The sequence below is a fragment of the Haemorhous mexicanus genome, chromosome 8 (assembly GCF_027477595.1).
Source record: "Haemorhous mexicanus isolate bHaeMex1 chromosome 8, bHaeMex1.pri, whole genome shotgun sequence".
Lineage (NCBI taxonomy): Eukaryota > Metazoa > Chordata > Aves > Passeriformes > Fringillidae > Haemorhous > Haemorhous mexicanus.
In genome coordinates this window covers 25,442,616-25,460,556 of record NC_082348.1, presented here as the reverse complement: position 1 = coordinate 25,460,556, position 17,941 = coordinate 25,442,616, and the positions used below count along the sequence as shown (strand labels likewise).

The window sequence follows — 17,941 nt, the reverse complement described above, 5'->3', positions numbered from 1 at the left end:
GTGAGTTTTGGTTCTGAAGACTACAAAAAGGCAGACTTACGACCTCTAATACTTAAAAATTTTGCAGACTTTGTTGTTTTTTTTTTTTTTTTTTTTTTTTGTTGTTTTTAGCTGAAGAATTGTTGGTGCTTTTGTTGGGATGACTCCTATTGTTGGAACTTTTGGTTTTGCTATTAAAAGTGACTAGTGCTGATGTACTCAGCTACTGTCAGACTGCAGCGCCTTTCCAATCTTTTTGTTTTGCAGATGCCTTGTTTTTATTGTTTTATTTTTTTGCAGGCCACTTAAAAGCAGTTTGCAGAGCAGTTCAAAGCCTCTGTGAGAGAGCACCATGACATACAGCTGTATTTGGGGTTTGCCTCATGGTTCTGATGGGATTTTTTTGTTTGGGTACTTTTTAATTTTAAGCGGACTTGCTTGTTGCTGTATGTAGAGCAGGATAGTCAAGACTAGTGATTTTGCATGTATGCCCATTTTTTCTCTCTGCATTTTCTTCTCTAAAATGAACAGATTCTTGGTTCTGCTCCATCCATCCAAGTCTGCTGTCTGGATTGTTCTGCAGGTTTTTCATTTTCTTTGTCCTTTTTTTTTTTTGTTTTAACATTTTATAAACATACATAGTGATGTTGAGGTCTGAGAACTGTCCAAGATGGAAGGAGTGCTTCTTGTGCTGTTTGAAAAAAGACACAATGAAATATCTGTTTGATTTGCTGTAAGTCTGGAAACATTTTTACTCCTGCTAAGGATTTTTCTGAAGGAAATCTCAGCAAGCTTACGTTTGGATTTACTTGACCTTTCTGTCTGCTTGCACATCTTTTTTTTTCAGTGGAGCAGGAAGGATCTTGAAACTTCTGTGTCTGTGCTCTAAAGATAAATGCCAAGAATGTACCTTAAAAGATTGAATTAAGAAATACTCTTTCTTTAATGTTTCAGTATGGATTGTCATTAGTCTGTAAGGAAATAGTCCTCTTGACTACACTGTTCCAACTGCTACTATTGATCTATTGATTAAGGCTCCAGGAAAAGGCTTCTTTTGCTAAGAACTCATTAGTGAAATGGCTGCTTTTATAAAACTATCTCAGTATATAATAAAATCATTAGAGATTCTGCATGAATACAGCTTTTTCACTTTAAAAGTTGGGTTTGAGCCTTACCTAGCTTTGAACTTAAATAGCAAATTTAAGGCACTCATTAAAAATAGTATCTATGGCCAGATAGAGTCGAAGGCTGTGATCTTTATCAGATTGATAAATCAAAGGGCGTTCCTCCACCACTGTCCTGTGTTATTCCTGATGCAGAAATGCACAGATATCTTATTGAACCGTTCTCAGCAGCTCTTCTCGAGTTGCACAGCCAAGTTTGCAGATGGTCAGCAGTGCTCTGTGCCAGTTTTTGACATTACACATCAGACACCTCTGTGCGAAGAACATGCCAAAAAAATGGTAAGTACAAAGCCATTATTGTATTTATTTGTGTATTGGCATGATCAGGAGCTTTAACCCCAGACTTCCTATGAAGTCTTCCTTGACAACTAGCAAGTTTATGAACTTAAGAGCTTGTTTGCTATTATTTTTCTTAAAAGAGTGAAACTTGACAAACATTCCCAATTAGTATAAAGTATGTCGTGAAAATCTTTTATGTAGTTTTGAGGATACAATAAAGTATACATGGGAATATTCTTCACTGGAGGAAATTTGATTGCTGTCTTAAATTGAGAAATAGAAGATCATTGTGAGAGGTCCTGTGGTCATTTTATTGGGAGTGACCCTGGTCCTTGAATCTGAAAGTGAGTGTGGTATTTAGAACACTGCATCTTAAACAGTCTCAGTACACAGGGCCCAAACTACTTTCTAAAGGTAATGTAGATAGTAATTGCAAGGATGCAAATAATGGGTTTGCTACTTTATTTACCTTTTAGTAACTATTAGAATGTATCTCTAACTTCCTTCAGGGATCCGTGGATCCCAGAGAAAAAGCAGGGGCCTACCTCAAGCTGAGAGAATGGAGAAATGAAGTTGATGTCCTCTGTTCTCCTTTTTATGACACCAATCTTCCAGAACAAAACCTTTAGGATAATTCACAAACCCACTTCTGTCCTGCCCCTCCTTCAAGGCTTCTTGTCCTACCTTCAATTACGTGTAAAACTGCTTTTTTTTGTTTGTTTGTTTTGTTGGGTTAGTAAAAGTTTTTTGTTACTGTTTTTGCCCAGCCTTTCAAATAATTGTGAATTGTAGAGTTTTTTGGATTAAGATGTGAGGGTTTGTGCTACACAGATCTGTATGGGGTTTCCCCCTTTTCTAGGCAATCTTCAGTATGTCCCTCAAGGTTTACCTCTGTAACAAATATAATCCTCTGCCATAACCAGTATGATGGCAACTGAAGACTGATGATGGTTTGATTTATTTTTTAATGTGTCAGTGATTGCTGTTCAGAAGCAATGAGGCCATAATTGTTTACCCACATCCTTATTCTAGTCCAGCAGTATTAATTTTGTTTCCTCTGTGCTGTCCCTCTGTATGTCAGCGGGCAGGATTGTGGCTTCAGCTGCTGCACATTATCCACATTAACACCAGCTCACAGCAGCATTTTGTCTTTAATACTTACAGGAGTGCTGCTAAAGGTTATGGTTTTGCACATTTTAGTTAGGGTTTGCTATGATAATTCTCAAAGTGACACTGCACAATCTCCAGTTTACAATATCTCATCATTTGGTCTATGTTTTTTTTGCCATTGGGGTCAATGAGGAAGGAAACAGCTCAATTTTTGAAACAGTGTTTGTGTTTAAGCTAACAGTTCCTCTTGCATTACATTCCACATGTCTGTTCAATGACCAGGGTGAAAAAAGCTAGGAAAGTAATATTAGTTCTTAATATGCTCCCATTGGTATTGTTTTGCTCCCAAAGGATAATTTCTTGAGAGGGGACAGCTCCCGCAAAGTTCAGCACCAGCAGCAGAGGAAACCCAGGAAAAAAACGAAGCCACCTGCACTTACCAAAAAACACAAGAAGAAGAGAAGGCGAGGCCCACGCCGGCCCCAGAAACCCATTCCTCCTGCAGTGCCCCAAGGGAACCTCACCATGCCTGCCAGTGTCTCACTGCCAGTAGAGATACCCCACATACGGTCAGTGCTGCTCCTGCCCAGGTTCCCACTGCTGGCCTCAGCATTGCCAATGAGATCTGTACAAAGCTGCCAAGCAGCATCTGGAGCGGGCCTAAAAATTGCATCTCCATGTGACTGTTGAAAAAAAACCTTAAGAGTGGATTTGAGCAATGGTTGGGTTTGATGGGTAAAATATCTTGCTCCTGATGTTGCCTCTTACGTAGTTAATGAGTAGCCTAAGTGTAAGCTTCCTAAAGAAACTACCTAAAAGCATTTTTTCCTAGATAATGGAGGAAAAAATATGTGGGGAAGCATCTGTTGTAGATGGGTATGCACTGATAGTTGTCCTTTGGAGCAAGCAGAGTTGAACACCAGGGACTAATGTTCCTTTCTGTTCAGGAGCCCCTCCACTCCAGAGCTCAGTGCCGATGAGCTGCCTGATGATATCGCCAATGAAATCACAGACATTCCACATGACTTGGAATTGAATCAGGAGGACTTCTCTGATGTCCTGCCACGGCTGCCTGATGACTTGCAAGATTTTGATTTCTTTGAAGGTACCATTTTATTTTATGCTAGCATGAACACAGTCAGTGAACTGAAGAAGTGAGTGTTTCTAAACTGCATTTTGAGGAGTTGCTTGCTTTCCTACAGAGGTAATAAATTCTAGAGAAGGAAGTGTTTGTGAGCTCTGAAGTAAAGCAGACTTTAAGAAGTCTGTGCGCATAGTTCTCTGCTTGCTCATGTAATTACTGCTCTGAAAATCATAATTGGTTTAGTATTTTAATAATTCATATTCATTTTACATTTTTATTGCCTGTCAGTGTTACGGTTTAATCAAGAGTGTTCTCAGTAATGGCATCTTTCTGCCATCGAGTGGGGCTGGAATCACAGTCAATGTTGGCCTTTGATAGAAAGAGAAGAGAGTGAGAATAAAATCTTTAAATACATTTTTGAAACTAGCTTTTGATCAGACATGTGCTTGAATTTTTGCATTCTAAATCTCAGTACCTATAACTTATAACAAAGAAATTAGAACAGCCTGGAGTTGGGTACGTGATTTCTTTGGTCATTTTCTGATATAACGTGACATCAGACTGTGTTGGAATTGAAATTAACCTGAATTATACTGTCTGTGTAAATTTTAGGCCCAGGCTGTAATGTGGTAAGTAGAAAGATGTTCAATGTGTTATTACAGCATTGAAGATCTTAAGCATTTTTACTTTTAAGTCTGGGAAGTTTAAGAGACATCTTCTACTATAGTATGTGGAAGAGAAGGGGAAGAGGGGGATTTCCATTGAAGAGGAAGGTGTAATATCATGATTTTCTTACCTTGCTTGGCTAGTGAACACTGATGAATGACACTTTCTGTGTACTGCAAGCCATGCTGGAAGGTCATCATACAATGCAACTCTGTACTGAACTGTCTGTGCATCTTCATCCTTTGAGTGCCAGGGCCTGGCTCACCTGAGAGCAGTGCACTAACTGGTGGTGTCCCTGTCTCTGCAGGTAAAAATGGAGATCTTCTTCCAACCACAGAAGAGGCTGAAGAACTGGAACGGGCCCTACAGGCTGTAACTTCTCTCGAGTGCCTGAGTACCATTGGAGTACTTACACAGACAGATGGTGTGCCAGTTCAGGAGCTGTCAGATAGAGCGATAGGGGTGTTCTCCACAGGTGCTGGAGCTCCAGGAATGCAGTCCTTGAGTCGAGAGGTTAACACGGATCTGGGGGAGCTGTTGAATGGGCGTATAGTACATGATAATTTCTCCGGTCTGGAGCTGGATGAGAACTTGCTCCGTTCTGCTACCTTGTCCAACCCACCTACGCCCCTGGCAGGGCAGATCCAGGGGCAGTTCTCAGCCCCAGCCAACGTTGGCCTTACTTCTGCCACTCTGATAAGCCAGAGTGGCCTTGGGGAGAGAGCCTTCCCGGGACAGTTTCATGGACTTCATGATGGCAGCCATGCCTCCCAGAGGCCCCACCCTGCCCAGCTGCTGAGCAAGGCAGATGACCTGATCACCTCACGACAGCAATACAGCAGTGACCATTCACACTCCTCACCCCATGGAAGCCATTATGATAGTGAGCATGTGCCGTCTCCCTACAGTGACCATATCACATCCCCTCACACCACATCCTTTTCTGGCGATAACTTGGCAGCTACCTTCTCAGCAGAGATGCCCATGATGGCACAGCACTTGCTCCCAACGCAGCTGGATGTGCCACTTAGCGGGGTGGTCAACCCCAGAACTCACTGGGGAAATCTTCCTGTCAATCTTGGGGACCCCTCTCCGTTTAGCAACCTTCTTGGTGCAGATGGACACCTCCTGTCCACCTCCCTGTCCACACCACCTACCACCTCGCACTCAGAGACCACCCAGCCTGCCTTCGCCACCGTGACCCCCAACAGCTCCAGTGTGCTTCCGGGGTTACCGCAGACCAGTTTCAGTGGCATGGGTCCTGCCTCCGCTGAACTCATGGGCTCCACCTCCCCTAAACAACAGCTCCCTCAGTTCAGCGCAGCCTTTGGGCACCAGCTGAGCTCCCACAGTGGCATTCCCAAGGACCTGCAGCCCAGCCACAGCTCCATAGCTCCTCCCACGGGCTTCGCAGTGACCGGTGCCACCGCTACCAGTACCAATAACGCATCCGCGCCCTTCACCACCTCCAACTGAGCTTGTCTGCCTGGCTCCCTGCAGGTAGATGGGGGACCTGTGTTTTCTATCTTTCCTTTTTTCCTTTCTCTTTATTTTGTCTGTCTTCTCTTCCCTTTTTTTTTGAGAGGGGGTTGAGAAGAAAACCCCTGCTTCAGTACTGACCAGGGTTAGCCCTCTGTGAACCTTGCTGTAGCATTCACATGTGCTCGTTAGGCACCGGTGCTCATTTATTGCAGGCAGGTTCACTGTTCCCCAATAATTCCTTAAGGATACAGCACAGTTACTGGATGTAAATGATCTTAGCAGTAAGACCTAGAAATGGGAAGATACCTCAGATCGCTGATGCACGCTACTGTTCCCTAGGGTTCGGATCAGTGCTTGCCATCCCATTAGCATCTGGTAGAAGGTTTTCCAGTGGGCAGAAGTCTCTTGATTTTTTTTTTTTTTAATTTACTCTTTTTCCAAAGGTAGCATTTGGCATGGAAAACTTGGCTGCACACATTGATTTGAGAGTGGTGCACTGAACTCCTAAATCAAGATCACAGTTCAAGGATGAGTTTGGCAGTTTCTTGAAATAATCTCTTGACCTCCTCTGTGTGTGTGTGTGTTTGGGGTGCAGGGAGCAGCGATTCCTTTTCTTCTTTTGGTGAAGAAGTAGTTGTCTCCTTCCAGAACTGGTCACTGTTCTTACCGCATGCTGATTTTTGGGGTTTTTTATTATCACAGTTTGTAATTCATTGAGTAGCAAAGAGATCAGTTGACTGATTGCCCATAAATTTGAAGGCTGTTACAAAGTTAGCCCAGGAAAACGAAAAGAAACAGAAGGATTTAAATATAGATCATGGATTAGAGAAGATTCCTGTGAGAAATTTCCTTCCTTGCTGAATTACTGTGGCCTTGTAGCATTGATGATTTGCCTTTTCAAGTGTGTCTTTGTCCAGAACTCTTCGCCTGACAGGCTGACAGGAATTTCTCAGCTGAAACAGGAAGAATTAGGTTGATTTTCTGCCCATCCACACAAGTCTAGGTCAGACCCATTGTAAGTTTCAAATGGATGCATTTCTTGCAGTATGTCTAACTAGTGAGACTTTCTTGGACAGTTTTTAATCCCCTGAGAGCCATATAGTTTTTCCAACACTTGTGGGGTTTGATGCTCTGTTTGGGAAGCTGAATGTATGCAAGGAACTAGCAGGTACCTATCAGCAGTCATGGCTAACCAAAAGAGAAATCACTAATGCAAAACAGGTACCAATTCCTTCTGTCTGCAGGATAGTTTTGTTGGTGCTGATCACCTGCTAATGACAGTATTCACTCTTTGGTAGTAATTGCAATTCCTAAAGAAAAGAGTCAGCTAGGTTTTCCATTTCTTAAAATAATAATTATTTTTAAATTTTGTTCTTTAAACCAAGAGGTAATAGCAGCAGAAATTCTGAGGTGTTCACTTGCATCTCCTTATTGAGAAGTAATTTGCTTATGACTCTCTAGGGCTCAAACTTGCTACTGTACCCTGACTTTGACTGTAAAAGTAGCTCCTGTTTAATACAAGTCTCTGCTCTTCTTGGTTTGTTTCAGAGATGCAGATGAGAGAAAACAGAAAATTCTACATTTCAGTCTTGTACTGTAGATGATGGATTTTATTCTACCTGTGTGAATTCTAGTCTGTTTCAGGAAATTAAGAGAACCAAGCACATGTAATAGGAAGGCCTAATAAACTTTCTAAGCAAAGGATCACTGAATGAAGTTTAGTTGCTATAGAAATTCATTTCGTTGGCAGTCAGGCACACACCAAAATATTTGACCCAAACCTCTCCTTCCATCTTCCTAACGAACAGAGTTTAAATGGGATAGGTCTTGTGTCTTCTGACTATTGTAGCAGTCATATTATCCCTCTTTTCTTGAATGATCTGTCCTCTTTAAATATAAAAGAGTATGGATGATGCATCTGTCTTTTTCTGAAATTGCAGGTGTATGTGGGTGGGAGAAACAAAAATTATTTTCATGCTTCTGTTGTTATGAAGTCATTATTTCATACTTGGTAAAATAGATCTTAATAATATAAGCAGAATATTTTAAGTGGTGATTTAAATATGTTTGTAACACTTAAATGTTTTTAAATCACATAAAAAGTTTAATTGAAGCCTATGAAATCCTGCTTGTGATTGTCCTGCTGATTGAGGAATGCCCAGTGATATTGTGAATGAGGCAAATCTGACAAGGCTTTTATTTATTTTTACATTATGTTACCCATACTTTGTCGAGGAGACAACTGTTTGATTTGCAGGTGATTTTTGTTGTGTTCATATACCTTCTTCAATGTTCTGGGATGTCTGACTGACAAAAAGTGGAGAACTAGTATACCAAATGGTTAATTCCTTAATCTGCTTGTGAATTCATGTAATTTTAGAGGGTGTTAATTTCTATGTACTGGTTTCAGGACTTTGGTCTTGAAATGGTTCTTGTGCCCATCAAACTTCTAATGAAGCTGCAGCTAGTGCAGAGTATGTTTGCCCCACACCATATTTCTCTTTCTTAGCAAATGCTGGGGGGAAGAGAGGATAATAGGAACTGAGAGCCGAGTTCTGCTTGGTTGTGTTGGTTTAAATTACAGAGGAGCTTTCCAGTCTAAGGTCATGGTGAGTTGGTACTGGTCTAACTCACAACAGAACCCAGCTCCTGATCTGTGCATTGATTTAGACAGGGAATTTCAGAAGCTGTCATAGCAGTGGAGGTCTGTGATTACCATTTGAAATCAATGGCCTTTATGTACCTGGGTTTCTTTAAAGTAGCTTGGGACATCAAGTCTCTTCCCCACTTAGATTTCAATCTTTGTGTCTCGCTTGGCGACTCTTCCCTGAAAACTGACTGCGTTACATTGTTCCATGAGCAAACTAAGTTTGCAATAAAGCTGCACTTTCAAAAATAAACTTCAGTTTGTATACAATAGAAATAGGAAGCTCCCTGTCCTGTCTGCCCCAGTGTTCTGAAACGGGCCACCACTCTTGCCTTTTCCTGGTTCACCTCTCATTTTTTCACTGCCACCAATTTCACAGTTACATGGCTGCCAAGCAGTTACGGGTCTTGATCTTAGCTTTACAAGGTGGATCATTCCAGGTGGGTTTCTACACCCCCACAACATGTTGACTTCAGTGCATCAGTGTCTTACTGTTGGATGCAAGAGATCTAATTGAGAGGTATGTGTAGTCAGAGATATTTCACACCTTTTCCTCTGGGAAATCCTGCTAGCCTGGTTAAGGTGGTCCTTGAGGTGGTTCCCGAGGAGATTCCATGCTCCCTCACAAATGCTTTTGAGTATCAGCTCTTAGAGCAGTTAGCATTCTTGCCACCCCTTCACCAAAGAGCCAGTGTAGCAATTTCAGATGCTCAATACCTGCCGTGCCCTTTATGTGTTGACAAATGGAATAAGGCTAGTTGAACCTAAAAGAAGTTAATTCCTTCACATAAGATTGGAGTTTCAAAGAATGAACAAAATTAGACAAAATTTACATAATTTTGGCAATAATAGCACCTCAATTAGTCTCTGTACAAAAGTATTTAACACAAGATTAATTTTGACATTGTACAGAGGCTTATCAGGAATAGCTTCATGCTCTTCTGGTGCATAAGGCATTCTCTAAGACATGTTTGACATTTCCTTTCACCTAGGAAGACCTTACACCAACTCTGAGGGGAACCATATGCACTTAGATACCTCAAAGCTGATTTGTTCTTTGGCTTCATAATAATGATACAAGAACTCTGTCTCCTCCTGCCTTCCAGTTCCTCCAGGTTCTTGCTTGGATCCCTTCTCATTAGTAGCATGCTTCTATGTATGGCTGAGCATAAAGGCACTAAAATTGATAATGCTGAGAGGTAGCACAGTTGCAGGTCTGCCTCAGGCACTGTGGGGAAAATGGCAACAGCTCCATTTCCAGCTGAAAATGAGGATTTGCAGTTCTGGTTTGGAAAGCACTGAAAGCCCTGAGAAGCTTATTGCCTGCTAGGCAAAAATCAGAGAAAAGAAATTGTCAAAGAGGAGCTGTACCTAATAGCAAAGAGAAGCCAAGGGAAGCAGCCTTTTATTTTATTTTATTTTTTATAAAAGGAACTTGAGTTTTGAGAAATTAGGATATTCTGTTGTGAGCTGTCACTGGCTTTAGGGGCATGGCCAAGGAAAAAGACCTAGGACTGAACCTGCAAACCAGTAGCCATATTCAGTTTGAAGCTTCATCTTGCTGTAACCACATCTAAATGCATTCAGGGTTTCAATCTGCTTGCCAAGAGAGTCCTGCAAAGGTGTACAATAGACAGTGGGCAGTTTTCTTCCCTGAGAAGCTGGCCCTGGTGGCTGCCTATGCTGCTTCTGAGCTCCAGCTGCTCCCTGAGCTCCTGCAGCCTCCTTGCTGCTGTGTATCCCTGCAGGCATTGTCAGGCCTCCACGGGTGTTTCTCCCTGTCTTTGTGCTGCAGTGAGCTAAATCCGCTCATGAATTCTCCAACAGTATGAGCCTTTGGGCAGAGAAGAGGGAAACATTTTTAGAAGATGAGGTACCTGCAGTTAACCTTTCAAGCCTTGCAGGACAGTGGCAGGAGGTGCATTCAGCTGACAAACAATAGAAAAGTTACCTGCAGTGACCTTCAGCAGTGAGACGTTTGTGTGGCTGTCCAGGCAGCTTCCCTGGTGGAACTGGGGTGTTTTTCCTTTTGTATTTCTACATGTGAAGGAGTCTCCTGTGCAGACCTCTTGCAAGGTCCAGTAGAGGCAGAAATAGTAACTGAAGGAATAGTTTGGGGCTAGTGTGCTGGCCAGATCTTTAGGTCTTTCTGACCTTCTGACCACGAGGTCCTTCTGATCTTCTGGGGATTTGTGGGCTACTTCTTGTACCTCCTTTATTTCCTTCTACTCCACATTCTTCATCATTCTTGCATCTGTTTTCCCATTCTCAGACACTTCTCCAGTGTAAGTTATGCCAGCTGGTAAGTCTTCTGTGGTTCTGAGCAAATCTGCCTGTAAGATGAACAGGAGGAGAGATTTCTGCAATTCATAACATACATTTGGATGCTAGAATGACAGGGCAATAGATCAAAGTATTTTTCAGATCAGTGAGTAGGGAGATGTTTCACAGCATGCTAATATGTCATGAACTAGATGCCGAGGTTACAACATTGATCATGGGAGTGCACATGCTAGCAGTGAATATAGAGGCATTTTTACCTTCTGAGAAGTTCCTCTTCATTTGAGATGTGTATCAGTAGAAAGTCAGGAATTAAAATTTAAATTATTCTTTCTTAATTTACTCAAGCCCAAATAAAAGTAAGGAGGGTTGGTGACAAAAATCTATATTTGTGTTCATTAAACTTCACCTTGAACTTCAGGAGAGGTCTGGTCATAAGAGACCTTAGTTCAGATCAGTTAAAGTTTAGTCTTGTCTTTAAAACTAGACAAAAGCACTGTTGTTGAGGAAAAAAAGTTTGGGGAAGGAGAAGGAGTTAGAAAAGATGCATTTTAAAACAATTTTCTCACTGTCTTCTTTTTTAAAAAAACCCCAAATGGTAGTGACTATTTTCCCTTTGCTGTCTGGTACTTCTTATGGTTGTTGAGTTCTTTGCTTTGCCCTGTTTTACTCTGCTCCTTCTGTAGCTGCTGTGGAACGAAGTAATGTAGGGGATGCATGAAAGGACAAAGTGAGCATGGCTCTAAGTTGAGAGCAATAGATGGAAAAGGCTTTCTGTATCTGTCTCCTTGAAGTAAGTGTTGGCACCTTTTCGGTCTACTCTAGGTCGAAGAATTTGGTCTGAAAGTGAATAGGATGAAACTTGGGCTTTTGACCATAAAGCTGTACTTGCTGTAGGAGAAGGCATTCCTCCTCTTCCTCTCGCTAGTCCCCCAAACACACACACAGTGAGATGTCCAGAGTTACCCATGTGTCGACCACACAGGCATGTTGAACTTGGTCCAGTGATGCTAATGTTTAACCTGCTTTCTCCTTGTCAGCTGGTGCCCACGGAGATGAACTCTGGATAGGGAACGTTCCCAGATATCCTCTGGAAAACTTTAACTTTGGTGCAGATTGCTCTGATGTAGCTAACTGCGATGGCATTGGCTTCTGCCTTGGAGTGGACTGATTTACCCTGAAATGACTCTCTAACCTGCATCTTAAACAGTGTAGTTGGTTCTGGTGCAAATAGATTCATTCTGAAGCGATGGACATTTTGATTCTCATGCAAAATAGCTACATCCTACCAGAAGGGGTTGAACCAGTTTCTCTGAACAGTGATGACCTTCACTGTACAGTCTTGGGTATGTCTCAGGGATTCCTTGTGGAAATAAGGGCAGTTAAAAAAAAAAAAAAAAAAAAGAAAAAAAAAAAAGAAAAAAGTGAAAAAAAAAGAAAAAAGTTAATAGTTTTAAAAGTAAATAATAATTTAAGTAGAGCGTCACCTAAGTGAGAGCGCAAGAAGGAGAAATCTTTGTTCAGTTTTATAGTCAACAGTGTCTGGCTCACAGACTCCTCTTCTCGGGGCTCTCATCTCAAGTTCAACATACAGAATCCTTTTCATCACGCTCAGCTTTAAACTTTTTATTTAAAGATACCCTTCCCCAATGAGCTTTCAGAATACTTATTGTAGATTTTAAGAGAAATGGTATATTAATTTATGCTATTAACATCACCTCATAAATTATAAGTTTTATACTAAAGCTGTATTGAGTGTAATGAATTATGTTGCATATGTGTTTTTAATAGCTATAAAATTATATACAAGCTTTTTTGGAAAAACAAACTAGTGAAGCACCTTTTTACACTGGATCTTTGCCGTGTCAAGGTGTACAGCTATTCTTTGCTACCTTGCAGATATCTATATCTATATATAGATATATATATAAATAAAATAAAATGGTATCCTGTATCAACAAGTATAGAACTCTTTTTAACCCTTATATTACTGTTCCTATAACTCTTTTTAAATTTTGAGTGTTACATTCTGCAATAATTTATCCGTGGTTTGTACCTATGATTAGAAATTTAGTTACAGGGTAAATAGATCAAATTTAAACATCCAACTGCTGTAGCTGGGAGTTGTGAACCAAGTTTGTAAGACCTTTTCTTTTTTTAAATGTATTTATTTCCAGTTAGCTCTGTGAGTTGGAATTTGAAAAGTTGGAACATTAGGAATCTACAGTGTCTTATTCAGGAATTTTCCCCTCCTTTCCTCACAAAGGAATTCCCACTGTGACTTATAAATAGAATTAGACTGCTTGTGTGCATGTATGTATTATATATACACACAAAAAATATGCATTGGGGGGGGATGTATGTGTGATACGAATGTGTATATTGTATGTAGGTCATAGTTTTGTAAAGAGAAAAGTAGTCAAGAGGTGATGGAATGTATTGTAGAAATGTGATTATTTAGTAGGGGGTTGTTATGTCCTCACTGTTATATAAATAACTGAAACTCTCTACTATATAATCTTCTGTTATAAGGCTAACTCTGATATCATGTCAATTTTACTGTTTTTCAAATGAGTTGCTTTGAGCCCTGTTTAAAATGCCATGAAAATACCAAGCTCCCAAAGACAGCCTTTAAATAAAACAAATGTGGGAGGAGGAGTGATGGAAGAAAGGAGTTTTCCAGGGCAAACTGAATGGGAAGGTTTGCATTCAGTGGGATGGAGAGGCATGAGAATTGTTGTATCTTTGCAAATTAATACCTGAATCTCCTGTGGTCTGACTTGGAAAATGTTGTCAATCAGCATTCTTGTGTTTTCCAGTTAGATTGTAAGGGGTACTGTTTGTGCAGTGGTCTCCATTCCATAAAAGGATCTTGTCTTCAAAGTAGATTTTTTTTCTCTTCTGAGGATATTTGTGTGTATCAATTTTGCCCCAAAATTTCTGTTGTGGGATTGCAGAACAAAATATACATTCAGTCAAGGGAGTTTCATTTAGGCTGTGAAATTCTGAATTTGATTGCGACCACTTACCTTTTTTTCATAATTGGAAAAGAAAGATTTCTTTATGGGAGCTCTCACTTGAAATTGTGAGAAGTCAGAAGCATTCTTCAGATTGGCTTACTCTTCATATTGTTCTATTTAGGCTGGAGAAAGTAGCCTAATTGTTATTTATTCATACAGTATCACTTTTATGATGATCCTGGTGACTTTAAAAACCTTTTTAGAAAAACAGAGCTTCTAGTATTGAATGGAAATTTGAAATTTTTTGCAGTTTTTCTTGTATTCCCCTCCATATCATGATGTTGATGCTCCCCCAGGCATCTCTCTCCCTTTCCTTCTCTCCACAATTTGTTTCTGGCACATATGCATATAGGCAAAAGGGTAGGGAGGTGAAAGTTGTCAGAGGCCTTTTCTTCTGCTTATTTGGTGGTAATGGGAATTAGGAGCATAAATCTTTATGCCCTTATAGAGGAGAATAGACCCATTTTTGTGTGCAGAGAGGTATATCTGTATTTGAGATAACAGAAGCATTTTGCTGAATGTGGACTTGCCCTCGTGATGTACAATAAATATGTATGAATGCAATCCATCTAAATCTATATACACATGCATACAGATGGATAGGTGGAATATGCCTTGTATCACTCACCTGTACATTAGCTGTAACAGGAGTGAGTGTGTGAGCTAAAGAGAGGGACTACCCACCTAACATATGTGTAACAGGTAAGCACTTGTGCCAGACAAGTTGTTTTAAATTCTTCTGAAGGGTCTGGATGACTCAGAGACTGATCTGAGCTTGGCCACCATTGGCTTGTGTTACCTCAGCCCTCGCAGTGGAGTTTCCTTTCTATGTCTCTGCTTTTGTTTTACATTTAGTCTCGTTGAGGCCTCTTGCAAAATGCCAACTTCTTCTGCTTCTCTGCTCCATTGCCTCCATTCCAGCTCCTCCTTGTCCCTGCATCTCTGCAGTTTCTCTTGCTAGCAGCAATCAGCTTTAATGGCCCAATCCAGCTCTGCTTGTGCATGAGGGAAGTTCTCTTGGTGACTGGAGTGGTAGCTGAATTGGGCCCTGAGCATCTGCTTGAACTTCTGCAAACTTCCCCAGCTTCAATTGCGATTCAGTAGGACTGTGATTGATTTGCAGATGAATACAAACTTTTCATGGAACCTGATGCAGAGCTTCCTAGCATATTAAAAGGTTAACCCAGCATTATATTTAAAAGGTCAAAATGAGAAAACTGCACCCACCAAATACTACCTTCCAATTTTCAACCCTAGGGAGAAAAAAGAAGTTTTATTTGTATCTCCCATAACACAGGAATTAAGCAGAAGGCAGCCCTATGCTCTGTTCTGAGCAATGGGGTTGTCATCAAACATATCAAAAGAAACACAGTTTGTTACACTTGACCATAAAACGGATTTTAAAAGGAGTGCAGAGTTCACCATTAACATGCTAGCACTTTGCATCTAGTTGTGTATTGGGTCATATTGCTTATGCAAATAAATTATGGGCTCAAGTGTTTTATTTTCTGTTTTCTGGCTAAATGGAGCCTCTATATCCTTTTAGCAGAAAGCAGCTGTCAGCAACCTGCTCAGTCACATTGAAGTGCTGTGTATCTTAGGCTTCAGTTTCAGAGGACAATGCTGCTCCAGTTCTGTCATCGAGCCATACTGGATTCCATGTTTTCACTATGGCTGTGACACAATTTTTCTTGGCCACAATTCAGCCATGGGATTTTGTCTTCCTTGCCTTTCTGTTAGAAAAAGGTAACTGGTGTACTGTTCCATCTGAGCTTTCATGCAGCCACACATGACTTCTCTGACACCTGTGTTGGGGGGTGTGTGTGGGTATGTCTGTGTGCTGCGTGGGGACGTGGATCGATACGCACACGCCTATTATGCTATTTCAGTTTGTGTATGTGGAGAACATACCTGTTGGTTATCTCCTGATATATACTCATGCATACCTATATTACATATGTATATAGAGTGTAGATGTCCTGCATATACATGTGTATATGTTACCAAACTTGGTTGGCATTTTTTTTTCTCAATTTTTTTTTTTTTTTTTGCAAATTGCTGTCCCTTCTTACTTATTTTCACTGAAGCTGCATTATACAGAAGAAATGGAGAAATGTGTTATCAAAGTTTTATTTTAAAAAGGAGACTTTTAATTATCTAAAGTCATTTGTAATTGTCTTTTGAATTTTTACTAGAAGAGTTGTTATTTTAAAAAGGAAAAGAAAAAAAAGAAAAGGAAACAAAAAAAAAAACCAAAAGCAAGCAGACAAGCCTTTATTCCCACCCTCGTTTAGGTGAAAGAAATGGAAACACAAGTTTCTAAGTATTTATTTTCTTCAGATGTTTCTGAGGCATACAGTAATTACATTCTGCCCCATCCCCCTTTTGTCCAATTACAATAAATGATTCATGATTTTCTTTTCCCCTCGTTACTTTTGTAAATCATTGTTCACCTCCTACATTCAATAGTACTGATATCACTAAGGAGATTTCATGTCCTTCTGTCCTTTTTAGGAGAAATACCAGTGCATCACTATTGTGTTTCATTTTAACATACTTTGTGGAGGATGGATGTTTTTATTGAAGATGTCTGTAACCCGTCTAACTTATTTAATGTGAGAAGCCTTCATTGGAATCTATCGTCTGTTTGTTTCCAACAAGTTCAAGTTTCCGCAACTGTTTTTTCACCAACATGTTAAATAATTCCCTTCTTACTTTTATGCCTGAGGTTTTAAAATTTGGGTTTGTTTTTTGGGATTTTGTCCCTCCAATTCCCAAAAATATTTATCTGCAAGTGGAGCAAAATTATGTCAGAAGCTCAACCAATATCCTTTTTGCAGTTCAGGGTAAATATATTTATCCTAGACTTGATTAAAGAAGGTGGCAAATGGACAATCTGAAGTGCTTGGAGGGAATGCTCTCTCATTTTAAGGCTGTCTCCGAGAAGTTTGTGTTTGGTGTCATTTTAAAGGTAGCTTGATCATGCTTTGATATCAGAAACAGCCTTGTAACAAAGAGCCTCATACAGTTGTTCGGTCACTAGAGTTTAAAATGTAAACAAGTTGCAGTGGGAAAGCAAAGGTGAGGCAGTGTATTTTGAACCAGTGAATTGTAGCTTGCAAATGTACCTGATTTTGAAGTAACTGCATGGTAGCAAGGATTAGCAGTCTCTTACACCCCTTCCTTCTTCCCTCTCATGTCTGACACGTGTTCAGCATACCATACATTGGGAAAAATAAGCAACTTCCTCCAGCAAGGCTAATCCACTGAATGACTGCTTAAAGGGAACATACAAACGGGCACTGCCACGTCCCGTCTCATGGTATTAGCTGGAAGCCTGGCTAATACGCACAAACTGCCCAGCCCAGCTCGCTGCTTCTGTGCATGTGTCACTTGGGGAGGGGGTGGTGCGTGGAGGTGCCCCAGAAGAAGGGCTCCTTCCTTCAGGGGCCCTGGCAGCAATGGCAACTTGCACCACCTCTAGTGCTGGAGGCTCACGGACAGCATTCCAGGGGCGGGGAGGAAAGCTTGTGTTTGTACTTTCCCTTTAAATAGGAAAGGTTGGCTCACATGTTCCTCATACTTCTCAATGAATGTACTGTATTACCATTTAAAAAAAAAAAATCAATTAAATGATAATAGATTGGTCTCCTTTTGTTATCTGGTCCTTGTTTAATTTGTTTAAGGGTTTTTGTATACAAAAGTTTACATTTTTATGTATATTTTTCTTGTGTAAAAACTGATGTAATATGTGTATAAAACACTGTATGTATTATCTGTATATAGTGTGACAAAATGATTTTCTTTCTTTCTTTTGGATGTATTAATAAATCTTGCTGTGAAGTAGCTGTGTTTACTATCATGAAACCCTCTTCTCCAAGCCATTTTGCCAAGCCCAACATCTATGGATATTGCCCAGGATGAAATCTGCTCCATGAAGTGATTTTTTTTTCCCTTTTAAAACATATCGTAAGTACAGTTATTAAACTGTCCTTTGCTTAGATTGCTGTAGAGTCTGAGTCGGCTCTTGCTTATTCTCTGTTGCTTTCTAATGACATTAGCTAATTAGTTTTGCTAACAACCTGGGGTCTTCAGTCTCAGTCCTGGTTCTAATTATAGTGCTTTCTAGCTCTGGATCACTTGTCTGGAGACCAGATCCTCTTCATCCTGTTTTCCAGTTTGAGGAAGTATAATTCAAGGGGTATAGAAT

The 17,941-nt window shown here is 40.4% G+C and overlaps 1 protein-coding gene across 5 annotated transcripts in view; it reads left to right on the top strand.

The window, feature by feature from the left end:
- INO80D (INO80 complex subunit D) overlaps positions 1 to 17,577 on the top strand; it is a 45,544-nt gene extending 27,967 nt beyond the window's left edge. For 3 of the 5 annotated variants that reach the window (XM_059853267.1, XM_059853271.1, XM_059853269.1), the window contains exons 9-13: positions 1,309 to 1,442; positions 2,904 to 3,121; positions 3,500 to 3,657; positions 4,610 to 5,802; positions 11,752 to 17,577. In XM_059853267.1, the coding sequence (XP_059709250.1) occupies positions 1,309 to 1,442; positions 2,904 to 3,121; positions 3,500 to 3,657; positions 4,610 to 5,778 (1,679 nt within the window). In that variant the 3' untranslated portion in view covers positions 5,779 to 5,802; positions 11,752 to 17,577. The remainder of the gene's footprint in view (positions 1 to 1,308; positions 1,443 to 2,903; positions 3,122 to 3,499; positions 3,658 to 4,609; positions 5,803 to 11,751) is intronic. The other 2 variants (XR_009487367.1, XM_059853268.1) reach the window with 2 other exon arrangements.
- The last annotated feature ends 364 nt before the right edge of the window (positions 17,578 to 17,941 follow it).